Below are 13937 nucleotides of genomic sequence, written 5' to 3'. Positions count from 1 at the left end.
CACCAGTGGAATTCCTTCAGGAGTTAAGTGGATGTTGGCAAATTAGGCTAATTTAATACTCTTCTTATGGCCCCCATAATGGTGCAGTGGGTGGCAATATCTACCAAAATTTCATATGCAGTTATCCCTACACAGCAATTCCAATTATAGTAATTTACTAGCAAATATACCAGTACAAATTTTAAAATAAACAGAAAAACCATACATAGTTATTCATTGGGCATTATCTCTTTTGGCAAAATATTGTAAAGAACTTAAATGCCCAACCATGGAGAATATTTTTAAAAGCTATGATATATCCACCTAATGGAATCATCTGCAGCTGTGAAAGGGAGTGGGGGAGGGAGGATGGCAGTTCTTAAATTGGGGATGTAAGCGATATTACTGTCTCGCACCCATAATCACATCTACATTATTTTAAAAGTATGTGGTCAAAGAACGCTATTATAACAAGCACATTAGAAATAATTTAATTTTTTTAAAACTTATTTTGGCTTTTTGGCATTTTTTATTGGAGTTCGATTTGCCAGTATATAACACCTAGTGCTCATCCCATCAAGTGCTCCCCTCAGTGCCCATCACCCAGTCACCCCATCCCCCTGCCCACCTCCCCTTCCACTACCCCTTGTTCGTTTCCCAGAGTTAGGAGTCTCTTATGTACTGTCACCCTCACTGATATTTCCCACTAATTTAGAAATAATTTTAATAATATTTTTCCAAATGCAAATACCTACTATATGCCCCCTGCAATGTGTTCCAAATATACTTCATAAAGAAAAATACTAAGATCAAATACTTATACGTTGCTCACTATGCACCAGGCATGGTTTCATTTATTTATTTTTTATCTATTTTTAAAAGATTTTTATTTATTCATGAGAAACACAGAAATGCAGAGAGGCAGGCTGAAGGAGAAGCAGGTCTCTGTGGGGAGCCTGACAGGGGACTTGATCCCAGGATCCCAGGATCCCAGGATCCCAGCCTGAGCTGAAGGCAGACACTCAACCACTGAGCCACCCAAGGGCCCTCAGGTATGGTTTTAAATATTTTTGCATCGGCCCGCATTGGATTCTTAAAAACCCCCGTTTCACTTATGGGGAAGAGGAGGCGGAGGCTGGGTCAGGCCTCCCTTCCTTCCCGCAGCATCTCAGCATCCCCCCGTCCCCAGGCTGGCCTGCAGCCCCGAGCTCGGCCGCCTGACCCGCAGATCCCCCTCTCCCCTTCCCGGCCGCTGACACCCTCCTTCTCAGTCCCTGATGGAAGAAGCGCGCACGTGCAAGCTGGTCCGCAGGTGTTTCCCGGCTTCTGGGACTGAACGATCGGATACTCTAAGCTGTAGATAACCGGAAAATGCTCGCTCCCTAAGGTTAAGGACTGAGATAACGGGGTGCACGGAACTGCACATGGGGGCACATGTTCACTGCCTTCCTGAGGCTCGGGTTGCTTCGGGGAGCAGCGGGGGGCTGGAGCACCCTGCGATCCGCGGACCCGAGCGGTGACCCCCGTGCGGACGCCGATCGGCTCCAGGCCCCCGCAGCGGCCGCCGCAGGCACAGAGGCAGGAGGCCCGCCGCCCTCCCCGCCGGGACACCGCCCCGCAGCACGCCTGCGCGTTCCGAGCCCCCCGCCCACCCCGCGGCCGCATCCACTGGGCACGCGCAGGAAGGAGGCGGTGCGGCGTCCACTGCGCATGTGCACGCCTCGGCCTCGGGGAGCCGGGTAGCAACACGGCCACGCGGAGCCGCAGCTGCCAATCAGCGCGGCCCGGGGCGGGGCTTCGGGTCTGCGCTCCCCGGTAGGCGGCGGGCGACTTCCGGCAATAAACCTCCGCTCGGCGGTCAGGTGGGGACCAGGGCGTCCGCGCTCCCGGCGGGGACTGAGGCAGCGCGCGCTCCAGGTGGGGACGGACCCCTCTCCCCCACCCAGCCCTCCCCGCGCCAGGTAGGGTCGGGGGCCCTGGGCACGCCGGGGGCGGAGGCGCTGCTCAGCCGCCCTCGCCGCCTGCCCTCGGCCGCCGCCCACTCCCGCGCGCCCGCGACCCCCCGCCCCTGGCCTCCCGCCCGCGGGCGCCTCCTCGGGGTCTGCGCGGCCCCGACGACGCCGGGCGCCTCCCGCCTGCGCGCCCGCGGCCCGAGGCCCTTTCTCCCGGGGACACCTGCCGCCTCCGCCCTGCGGTCCGCGCCCCACCTGCCGCCCAGCCCCCGGGTCTCCCGGCCCTCGTCCGCGCCCCACCTGCCCCCCGGCACCCCCGACCCGGCCCTCGTCCGCGCCCCACCTGCCCCCCGGCACCCCCGACCTCGGCCCGCGCCCCACCTGCCCCCCGGCACCCCCGACCTCGGCCCTCGCCCCACCTGCCCCCCGGCACCCCCGACCCGGCCCTCGTCCGCGCCCCACCTGCCCCCCGGCACCCCCGACCCGCCCTCGTCCGCGCCCCACCTGCCCCCCGGCACCCCCGACCCGGCCCTCGTCCGCGCCCCACCTGCCCCCCGGCACCCCCGACCCGGCCCTCGCCCGCGCCCCACCTGCCCCCCGGCACCCCCGACCCGGCCCTCGTCCGCGCCCCACCTGCCCCCCGGCACCCCCGACCCGGCCCTCGTCCGCGCCCCACCTGCCCCCCGGCACCCCCGACCCGCCCTCGTCCGCGCCCCACCTGCCCCCCGGCACCCCCGACCCGGCCCTCGTCCGCGCCCCACCTGCCCCCCGGCACCCCCGTCCTGGTCCTCCTCCGTGCCCCACCTGCCCCTCGGCTCCGCGGTCCGCGCCCCACCTGCCCCCCGGCACCCCCATCCCGGTCCTCGTCCGCGCCCCACCTGCTGCCCAGCCCCCCGTCCCCCCTGCACCCCCGTCCCGGTCCCTGCTTCACCTGCCCGGCTCTCCTGTCATCGTCCCCACACCTGGTCCTCTGTCCCCAGCCCTTGTCCATGGTTTCAGCATCCCCCCAAACCTGTCCCTCGGTCCCCAGTCTTTGTCTAAAGTTCCAGTATCCCCCCAAAACCTGTCCCTCGATCTCCAGTTCTCGTCCACAGCTCCAGCATCCTCCTCAAACCTGGCTCTGGGTCCCCAGGCCTTCTCCAAGGCTCAGCATCTTCTCTGAGGCTGCTTCCCTGAGCTGGCAGCTGATGCCTTGGCTGTACATCCTTCTTTTCATCATAAATTCGCTTTCACCCTTCTTTACAGGGTTCCACTACTCTCAGTGGGCCTATTCAAACTCATTTTGGGAAGTCAGGCATCTAAAGAATCCTTACTTTTCTCTGTGAAGTCCCCTTTTCTTGCCTCTTCCAAATCTGTATCCTCCAGCCCTAACCATAAGACACATTTTCTCATTTTCTCATAAGAATTCATACTCCTCAAATGGCATTTTCCCCCTCTTTATTTCCTGGTCTCTGTTTCTCTGAAGCATCTGTGACCACCTCTCAGGATTTGCAGAAAGTTCCATTTCTGATGATCAGCCATCAGTTCACTGCCTCTTGACATTTTCTGGTGATCAAGTTCCTCCACACTTACAAACCATATTCACATTTGACCCTAAGTTATTTGGAAATCTTGTAAGGATAAGAAAGCAGTAAAAGATCAGATGCTTAAGAAATTGGGGACCAGTCTTTCTTATCACAGAACGATAAAAGTTTTCTCAATTTATGTTGAAACATAAGCAAGAAGAGGAAAAGACAGTGGTTTGCCAGCTATTTTTGCTGAACACCAAACTGCCTTACTATTACCTACATTGTAACTTCTTGTGTGGGTGGGTCTATGGTGCACAGCATTAACTTGAACTCTGCACTTAAAGCTGTTATCGTCTGGAAGGAACCAATGTCGGTACTACTCGCGTTTCCTGTCCTTTTACTTAAAACAGCAAAATGCATGAAGCCTTTTAAAATTTATTAGAGTGTGTTTCTTGGGATATTTTCCTTAGTGTTTTTATGTTTAGATACGTCATTACTTTAGACTACATCTGGTGACTTAATGTAACAAGGTAACACTTAAAAAAAAAAAAAACCTGACAACTTTATGACCCGTTCTTTTCACAGGGTGCTCCTGAATTGCTATTGTTAAAAGTATAGTGACAGAGCAGGGGCCCTGGACTGACCATCCAGAAATGGGATTCCCAGCTCCACCACACCCTGTGCATCAGTTTCTTTTATAAAATGGAGAATTAAGGCTGTGAAAGGGGGATGGTGACATTTTCTGTCTTTCAGGGCAGTGTGGGGCTGAGATAGGACAGGTACCATGTGTGATACATATGTGCTAGGATCATCAGCTAAGAAATGCTTCTTGTTGAGGGAAGACATTTCTTGGTTCTGCATCTCTCCTGTTGCGAGTTCTTTTGGCTTGAGGAAGTCCCGTGTTTCTGTAGGATTCCACCCCAATCTCCTGCCACAAGAAGAAATTGAGGGAAGATTTGTAAGATTCAGCCCCATGTGCTCTCTGACATCAGTTAGCATGAAGTGTGGGTAAAATTGCCAACCGTACCAGCTATTTCTCAACTGAGTAGCCACCCCCTGAGTAGTTGCTCTTATGTGCTTGATTTTCAGGAGTCAGTTTATGTTTTAAAATATTTTATTTACTTCAGGAGAGAGAGAATATGGGGTGGGGTGGATGGCAGAGGGAGAAACAGACTCCCCTGCTGAGCAGGGGGCCAGACGTGGGGTTCCACCCCAGGTCCCTGAGATCATGACCTGAGGTGAAGGCAGATGAGTAATGGACTGAGCCACCCAGGTGCCCCTGCTTTTATTTTTGTGTTTCAAGTTTTTCAAAACAAATGTGATTTTAAAGTTCATAAAGTTATATCAACTCAGGTCTTTTAGCAGGGCAGATAAATACATTTCCATAAAAAGTGATGGGTTGTTTGTTATTCTGAAAGTGTAGTAATATTTCCAATCTGCAAATTTAGATGTCTCAGGTTGGGAGTATTTTTGAAAATTTGATACCAGGCATTTCAGATTACGCCATGTCTTGTTTTTCTTTTCTTCTTGTGTTTTCCTGATGGCTTTTTCTTACTGTTTATAGTAACTCTTCTAGAGTCTGCCTTCGTTTGTGAACTGTATAGGATTGATTATACTTTAAAATAAAGCTCCATTGTGATTCAAAGAGCATATGTCAAGTCTGTGGAATCCACATGCTACAACAAAATGGATCTTCTCCTCTGTGTTGAAGATAAAAACCCTTGAAAATGGGCTTTTAAGTTTCCCTGGTCCATGGGGCTGCACTTCATTCCTGCCATTCTATATAAATACAAACCAAGCACCTGAAATGTCAGGCTAACCATGTTCAGTTCTCACAGAAGGAGTTGCAAAAGAGTTGGTTATTTTACTCAAAACACCAACCTGATTCTTAACTTCACAGTGAAAACTGCTTAAATGTTACAGGAGTAGCTTGTGGGGCCTGAATAGAAGTGCATTAAGTGGAGAGTGGGCATAGTGCTTACCTAGACAGGCCAATGTTTGTGCATCTTCAAGTGTTAAGACAAGTTTGTTAGCTAAGGAGTTGGCAGGAGGTTTCTGTCGCCTGAAGACTTGTGCTTTCTGCCTCCCGTTCACCCCACAATCCCTGGCAAGTTATTCTCAAAATAGCACTGCTCATATCACTGTGTTGCCCCAAAACATAATTATTTGGAGAATAAAGTCTAAGCGGCCTTGATACTGAAGTTTTCTGTGATCTGGCTTCTGGTCACCTTTTCAACCTACCTGCCAACCTTCCCAAAGATTTCTCTATTTCAGCCAACCAATTCTGTTCATTCTCAAAAGTGTCACATGTATTCCCAGTTTTGTATGTTTTTTTTACCCACCATTTCTATGATTGGTATTTTTTCCCCTTGTTTTTCCATGTAATTGAGATCTAACCGTGCTTTAAGGCCAAGGTGATGCCCTGGTTTTTCCTCAGAGGTCCCAAATGATTTGCTTTTTACTGAATATCTTTTAGTTATTCTCTTTACCACTCATTCAGTACATACATAATATATTTTTGTTTTAGATATATTTACATATATTATTTGTGTGAATTTTCTCATTTGCTGTTATCTTTTTATTTTTTTTCAAATTTTTATTTAAAGATTTTTTAAAAAAAAATATTTATTCATGAGACACAGAGAGAGGCAGAGACATAGAGGGAGAAGCAGACTCCCTGGAAGGAGCCCAATGCGAGACTCAATCCCAGACCCCAGGATCATGCCCTGAACTGAAGGCAGATATTCAACCCCTGAGTCACCAGGAGTCCCATCAAATTTGTATTTAAATTGTAGTTAACATACAGTATAATATTGGTTTCAGGAGTAGAATTTAGTGATTCATCACTTGCACATAATGCTCAGTGCTCATTACAGGTGCCCTCCCTCATCCCCATCACCCATGTGCCCCCCCCCCCCGCCCCCGACTCAGCAATTGCACTACTGGTATTTACCCATAGGATACAAAAATACAGATTTGAAGGGGTTTGTGCTTCCTGATATTTCTAGCACTATTATCAATAGTAGCCAAATTACAGAAACAGCCCAAATGTCCATCCACTGATGAATGGATAAAGAAGATGTGGCTGTTGTCTAGTTCTTCGACTAGATAGTACACCTTTAGGGAGGGATTACATAGCATAATAACACATCTGGCCTGTGTTTAACTTTGTCGTTGGAGTAATCTATATTTGGTGTGTTTAGCAGTATTCTGAATAGTTGCCACTTTTTTTAAATATAAGTTTTTCTGAATCCACCATATATGATACCGAGAGGTACTTTGGCAGCCAGCAGTGGTCCTCACAGACATTTTTCTCTCGTATATGTTTTATGAGACTACCCTGTGAGCAGCATCTGTTCTATCATGGTATGCACTTGCCTTCTTTGGGAGGAGTGGATACTATGGGAGACAGTTTTATTAGATACCTATGCATTGGCCAGATGTGGTTGTAGCTTTTGCATTTTAGGGTGATTGGTAATTTGAAACAAGTCTGTTTCAATACTTATAAAAACAGTGCTGAGATTTAAATAATGATTTTTAAGGATCTTCTAAAATAATTTGAATGAATGAATATGTGGCTGTTAAAGATGTGGTCTTACTGGGAATCCAAGTGTAGCAGGGTTTAGAGATCCTCTTGTTTTATGGGAAGATGAATTCATCACATATTTTACTTTAAGGAAATGAGCACGTAGAGTTGGCCCAGAAATACTGTTGAAACTTAGAATTTCCTTCTAATTTGTCTCTTCTAAGGCAGTATAAATGTCTACCTAACAGCCTATTTATTTGTTAGTTACAATAAATATAGTTGGGAAATTATATTTGAAAACTTCTGTCTCTCAGATATTCTGTTAGAAATACTCCACATTAGTGAAATACTTCAAGTCTACTTTGGATGTGAGATTAATATAACACATTACTCTATTGAAACTTTTTGGTTGAGTTATCATCTATCTTTTTGTGACTAAATCAACTATATACTGTTCAATTCTTACTGTACTAGCTTGTTGATAGTATTTTACTCTCTGTCAATCATTTCTTTCTTAAAACACATTCATCTCTTGATTTCTTACTTCCTCTCTCAAGCTCTTTGGCTTTTCTCTTCTCTTTTCTTTCTTTCTTTCTTTCTTTCTTTCTTTCTTTCTTTCTTTCTTTCTTCTTTCTCTTCTTTTCAATTCTCTTTCTTGGCCCATATATATCTGCTTGTCCCTTAACTGTCATTGTCTCTTAGAGTTTTTTCCTTGGCTCTATGTGTTCTCTGTTGTGGTATCATTCCTCTGGCTTTGGTTCCTAGCTGAATGCTGAGGATTTCCTGGTCTTGTTGTCTAGCCTTAGTCTTCTCTCCTCTGAACGGTGGATGTGTATATGCATTCATTCACTCTGTGTTTACTGAGTTCCCTTGTGTGCCTGGCATTGATAGAAAATACATGTACCCATCACCCACAGATCTGGGGTTGAAGCTAAGCATTGTATTTTTTTTTTTTTTAAGCATTGTATTTTATAAAAGCTTCCAAGACTGTACTGTTAGCGCACAGCAAGGGTTGTAAACCACTGAGCAAGAGGTACCACTCAAGGCAGTAAAAGAGCTAGTACTGGGCGTCTTGCTTTCACTAAATTGTAAGCTCTATGAAGGTAATAATATCTGTATCGTCAGTTTTCAAGGTCATAATTTTTACACAAGGATTCTTATATGTGGATTCCAGTATAGTGCTTATCACCATGGGTTCGACAAATCTAACAGGCCCTCCAAAACTGAAATCAGTGTCTCTTTGGTGCCAGAAAATAAAATCTGGCCACCTGTGGTTTCCCTGCACACATGCAGCCAGTCTGCATGCTTGCTCCTTGCCCCTTGGGCCTTTCCTTGGGGGAGCAGAGAACATGGTGGCTGGCTCCTTGGAATACTGAGAGAGCCAGACAGTGTGTGAGATAGAAGTCCTTGACTGCTCTTGACTATGCCTCCTGAGTGCCTCTAGAATCTACCTTCTCTAGTCCTGCTGCAGAGACTCCAACCTTCTGGGGGCCAGTGTTCAGAAGCTGCCAGCCCTAACGATTCCTCTTGCCTCCAGGTGCCACCCTGCCAATGCCAGCTTTCATCCTCACAGTGTGACCTGGAGCCATTTGTAAAGATTGAATTGAATCACTTGCCTGCCGAGGTTCCTTTTTTGGGCCCCTTGTTGCCCTCAGAGCAGAGTCTAGTTCTTTGACGTGATCACATCTCCATTCTCACTTCTCAGCACTTCCTGTACCCGCTCTTACACTGTATGCTTTTCAATGTATGTTTCACCAAACAGGAGTACATACAGTGTATGCATCATGTTGCTTCTAATTTCTGCTGAGAGTTGTCTCTGTCCATTTTACCCAGGTGCTGTATGAACACCAGTGTCTGCTCAGCATTTAGGGCATATGCGGACATTTATATAGTAAGAACTTTATTCTTTTAAGTTAATGAATAAATGTTCTAAGTGAAAGGAAACTATATTTGCACATACATTCCTTCTGTTGTAGGAGAACTATGCCATTTTTGGGTCAGGACTGGAGATCTCCTGGATGGAGCTGGATCAAAACAGAAGATGGCTGGAAGAGATGTGAATCCTGGAGTCGGGACCTTGACAGAGAGAATAACCCATGTAATGTCAGTCACAGCATGTAAGTTATGGCCAAGCAGAGCCACAGCCTTTGCCTGCTTCACATGTGTGATGTTACCTGCTTTGAAGTCCCCCACAGTGTGCCATAGCTTGTATTGGCCGAATTTGCCCATACACAAGGCTGGTGAGAAGCCACATGTTATTTAGATAAAGCCTCAGCCTAGTACATTGTCTGGAACCTTCCCATAGGAACCTTACAATGATCTGAGAAGAAGGATTACCGTTACCCTCACGTTATAGCTGAGGAACCTCAGGAAATCAAGATATGGTTTTGGCAGCATATGTCTGAGACCTGTAGTAATAGTGGCTTTCACAAAACAAATCCATTTTTTTCTCTAGAAAGCTTGAGTTGGTGTAGCGACTTTGGTCAGGGATGGAAGGACATTCTGTGTGGTTGCTATGCTATCCCAAGGTGGAGTATTACCCATGGCATCTACATCATGGTCAGTAAGGTGAAAGAGGAGGATACTTGGATCACAGTTGCTCACACCCCATGGGCTGGAGCACACTAGATGAAGACAGATTGGGAGTTATCAGATGAAAGTCAGAGATTGCACAAACACAGAAGCATGGTATGATAACTGCCAATCACAAGTGGTGTTTGAACATCTGGAGGTTTAGGAATCTCAAGCCCTCTTGAGTCCAGTAGTTGATTTTATATATGTTTTTATTTGGTATTTGCATAATTACCAACTGTATTTTAAACTGATGGGCAATATGATTTTTCTTTATCATTTTATTATTTTTTTCATCATCAGTGTACTTTTTAATCCCCATCACCTGTTTCCCCCATCCCCCACCTATCTCCCTCTGGTGACCCCCAATATGTTATCTGTAGTTAGGGGTCTCTTGCTTGGTTTGCTTCTCTCTTTTTATTCCTCCTTTGCTTGTTTGTTTCTTAAGTTCCACATGTGAGTAAAATCCTATGGTATTTGTCTTTCTCTGACTGACTTATTCCACTTAGCATAATACCCTCCAGTTCCATCCACATCATTGCAAATGGTAGGATTCATCCTTTCTGATGGCTGAGCAATATTCCATTGTGTATGTATATATATATATATATATATATATATATATATATATATATATACACACCACATCTTCTTTATCCACTCATTTGTTGGTGGACATTGTGGCTCCTTCCACAGTTTGGCTGTTGTGGACATTGCTGCTATGAACATTGGGGTCCAGGTGCCCCTTTGAATCACTGCTTGTGTCCTTGGGGGTAAATACCCAGTAGTGTAATTGCTGGGTTGTAGGGTAGTTGTATTTCTGAGGACCCTCCACACTGTTTTCCAGAGTGGCTGTACCAGCTTGCATTCCTACCAACAGTATAAGAGGGTTCCCCTTTCTGGACATCCTCACCAACATCTTGTTAATTTTAGCCATTCTGACTGGTGTGAGGTGGTATCTCACTGTGGTTTGGATTTGTATTTTCCTATGAGTCATGTTGAACATCTTTTCATATGTCTGTTGGCCATTTATATGTCTTCTTTGGAAAAATGTCTGTTCATGTCTTCTGCTCATTAAAAAAAAGATTTATTTATTTTAGAGAATGAGTGCTCGTGCACATGAGTTAGGGTCAGAGGAAAAGAATCTCCAGCAGATTCCCCACTGAGCTTGGAGCCCAACACGGGCTTGATCCCACGACCCTGAGATCATGACCTGAGCCCAAACCAGCAATAGTTGGATGCTTAACTGACTGCACCATCCAGGCACCCCATTCTGCTTGTTGTTCAGTTGCATTATTTGTTGTTTGGGTGTTGAGTTTGATACATTCTTTATAGATTTTGGATACTAACCTTTTATCTGATGTGTCATTTGCAAATAGTCCATCCTGTACATTTTCTTTTACTTTTGTTTTCACCATACAGAAACTTTTTATTTTGATGTAGTCCCATTAGTTCATTTTTGCTTTACGCCATCTGATTTTCTGACAGAAATTTAGTAGTGTTAGGCTAGAGATTGCTTTTGCAGTATTTAAATAGAAGTTAATTTATATTTCAGATTATAGTAAAGATAACATGTTATCATGTTATATTTATTGAACTCATATTATGGCATTTCGCTGCCATTCTGAATTTTATTTAATATTCATGGCTGTAAATTTTACATAAGGTTGGTAATTATATATGCTGCTGGTATTAGATGTTATACAGCTGTGAATTTTCAAAGTTATTTTTTGTCTTCGAGTTCTCATAGCAAATTCTTTATTTTTTATTATTTTTTATTTTTTATTTTATTTTATTTTTATTTATTTATGATAGTCACAGAGAGAGAGAGAGAGGCAGAGACACAGGCGGAGGGAGAAGCAGGCTCCATGCACCGGGAGCCTGATGTGGGATTCGATCCCGGGTCTCCAGGATCGCGCCCTGGGCCAAAGGCAGGCGCCAAACCGCTGCGCCACCCAGGGATCCCAAATTCTTTATTTTTTAAATTTTTTAAAAGATTTTATCTATTTATTCATGAGAGACACAGAGAGAGAGAGAGTCAGAGACACAGGCAGAGGGAGAAGCAAGCTCCATGCTGGGAGCCCGACATGGGACTTGATCCCAGGTCTCCAGGATCACACCCTGGGCTGAAGGCGGCGCTAAACCACTGAGCCACCCAGGCTGCCCTCATAGCAAATTCTTTTTTTTTTTTTTCATAGAAAATTCTTTAAATGTAAACTTGGTTGAATGCATCTAGAAATGTTTGGTGTTTACGTGGACTCCCAGTGACAACTATTCATTGTGGAGGTTCTTGATGTCACTATTCAAGGATGGGTCAATGGGCTATGATACATCAGAGTGAGAAAGCTATAATGTATGAAGTACCCTGTTGCCACTTCTACACTGAGAGATTCATGTGACTCTGTGGGTTTTTTTTCCTGATGTATTTCCCCTTCATCCCACACATTTTAAGTATCTGAGAACAAACTGTCTTCTGCGTACACGTAGATGTAGAGAACATAGGTTAGGACTATTTGCTCTGTCTGGTGAACTCCATGTCCGCCTGTCTCCGTCACCCTGCCCCATGGACTCTGCTTGCCCACTCCTGTTCAAACTTCTTCCAGAGTCCTTTTGAGTAGCAAGCTTTGCTAACAGGTGCTTCTCTGCACGTAGTGGAAGTACTGACATGCCCTTACTGCCATGGCCGTGTCACCATAACCGTGGACTGCCTGCGTTGGGCAAAGTGGAATGAGAATTAGCTAGTGCTCCGTCCTTTGCAGTTTCTGGTGACATCCAGGTGGCCTCTTTCCCCACTCTTTTTTCTGTGTCTTTCCCCTCTTTTACCCTGTTTTCACAAAAATGTGTGTCTAGCCAGACCTGTGGGGAGAGGACATGGATGACCCAGCCCTGCAGCAAATGTCTGATCTTTTTCTTTCCCTGGAAGAAAAAGCAATTTAACCTTGATCCTACAATTTCAAAAAGAAAATAAAACCATAGGTAACCAGCATTTCAAATCACTGTGTAAAATGACCTTTTCTTCCTTTGAATGTCTTTGAGAAATAGCGCTCCTGGTTCTTTGGTTTAGGATAGGCTTTTCAAAACTAGGAAAATTGTTGTCATAAAAATCAGTTAGGCAATAAAGATTCTAACCAACTTTGTTAATTTTGTGTGTGTGTGTGTGTGTGTGTGTGTGTGTGTGTGATGGGCATGAAAATAGAACACTTTTAAATATCCCCGTTCTCTTTTTGCCTCATTTTGGGATTTTTAAAAAAATTTTTTTAAAATTTTTATTTATGATAGTCACACACACACACATAGAGAGAGGCAGAGACATAGGCAGAGGGAGAAGCAGGCTCCATGCACCGGGAGCCTGACGTGGGATTCGATCCCGGGTCTCCAGGATCGTGCCCTGGGCCAAAGGCAGGCGCCAAACCGCTGCGCCACCCCGGGATCCCTCATTTTGGGATTAAAAGTTCAGAGGAAATAGGTAAGCAGTCACACAGTTCACCATGGCAGTTCAGGGATTGTGAACCCCTCCATACTTCGAATCCTAATTAAACTTTTTTTTCAAGCAACATTCACAATATTCCAGAGGCTAATGATGATGGAGCAAACATTAACCCCTATTTCTAGTGCTTCGTTGTTCATGGAAAAGATGTGTAGAACTACAGCGTCTTGTGCTGCAGAGAAGTTTGATATACGGGGGAATCATCTCACACCCCTGCTGAGGAGGGTTGCTCACTAGGCTGTAGACCATCTGGGCCACACATTGACCAGGATTCTAGCAGATGCAGACCGCTCAGGGACGATGAGTGTGTGCCCGTGGCAGTGTCCGTGCAATCAGATGCCAGCGGGGGAGAATAGACTGGACAAGGAGAAAGGGGAGCCGCCGAATATTCCTTGAGTTTTTGCCTCGGGGAGAACCATATTTATTAGTAATCTGGCCCCATGTCTCCCTTGGGGCATTGTTGGAACGCAGCTTTATGTCTGAGGACAGATCTTGTGTGATTTTGTAAAGGGAAGGCATTGAAGAGCTGCATCTGGATACTGTGTATCTGAGAATTGGTAGCCTTCATCAGATTGGGCCGTTCTCAGTAACTCCAGGCTCAGAGGGGCTGTGGAAAGAAGGCGCTTCTCATCCTGGGAGGCTAGATGTGACGGAGGGGGCACTCAGCTCTGCCCTCATGGTGGCACTCCTCAGGTTTTCTCCCTTTGCCTTTAAGTTTTTAAGTCTTTTCACTGCATTATTTTTATTGACCTCTCTTTAACCATTGTTTCCAATCCAGGTTTGAGTATTTTTTTAAAAGATTCTATTTATTTATTCATGAGAGAGAGAGAGAGAGATTGAGAGAGGAAGGCAGAGACACAGGCAGAGGGAGAAGCAGTCCGCACGCAGGGAGCCTGAGGTGGGACTCGCTCCTG

At 46.0% G+C, this 13937-nt stretch overlaps 1 protein-coding gene across 10 annotated transcripts in view; it reads left to right on the top strand.

Annotated features, from left to right (window-relative positions):
* The first annotated feature begins 1599 nt into the window (after positions 1–1599).
* Positions 1600–13937, top strand: part of FBXO25 (F-box protein 25) — a 54601-nt gene continuing 42263 nt past the window's right edge. For 4 of the 10 annotated variants that reach the window (XM_026006358.2, XM_026006356.2, XM_026006357.2 and 1 more), the window contains exons 1-2: positions 1600–1896; positions 8942–9082. In XM_026006358.2, the coding sequence (XP_025862143.1) occupies positions 8949–9082 (134 nt within the window). In that variant the 5' untranslated portion in view covers positions 1600–1896; positions 8942–8948. Of the gene's footprint in view, positions 1941–8803; positions 8857–8941; positions 9083–13937 lie in introns of those variants that run through there. The other 6 variants (XM_072719413.1, XM_072719410.1, XM_072719412.1 and 3 more) reach the window with 4 other exon arrangements.

The sequence above is a fragment of the Vulpes vulpes genome, chromosome 9 (assembly GCF_048418805.1).
Source record: "Vulpes vulpes isolate BD-2025 chromosome 9, VulVul3, whole genome shotgun sequence".
NCBI classification, from domain to species: domain Eukaryota; kingdom Metazoa; phylum Chordata; class Mammalia; order Carnivora; family Canidae; genus Vulpes; species Vulpes vulpes.
This window is presented reverse-complemented; position numbering and strand designations above follow the sequence as displayed.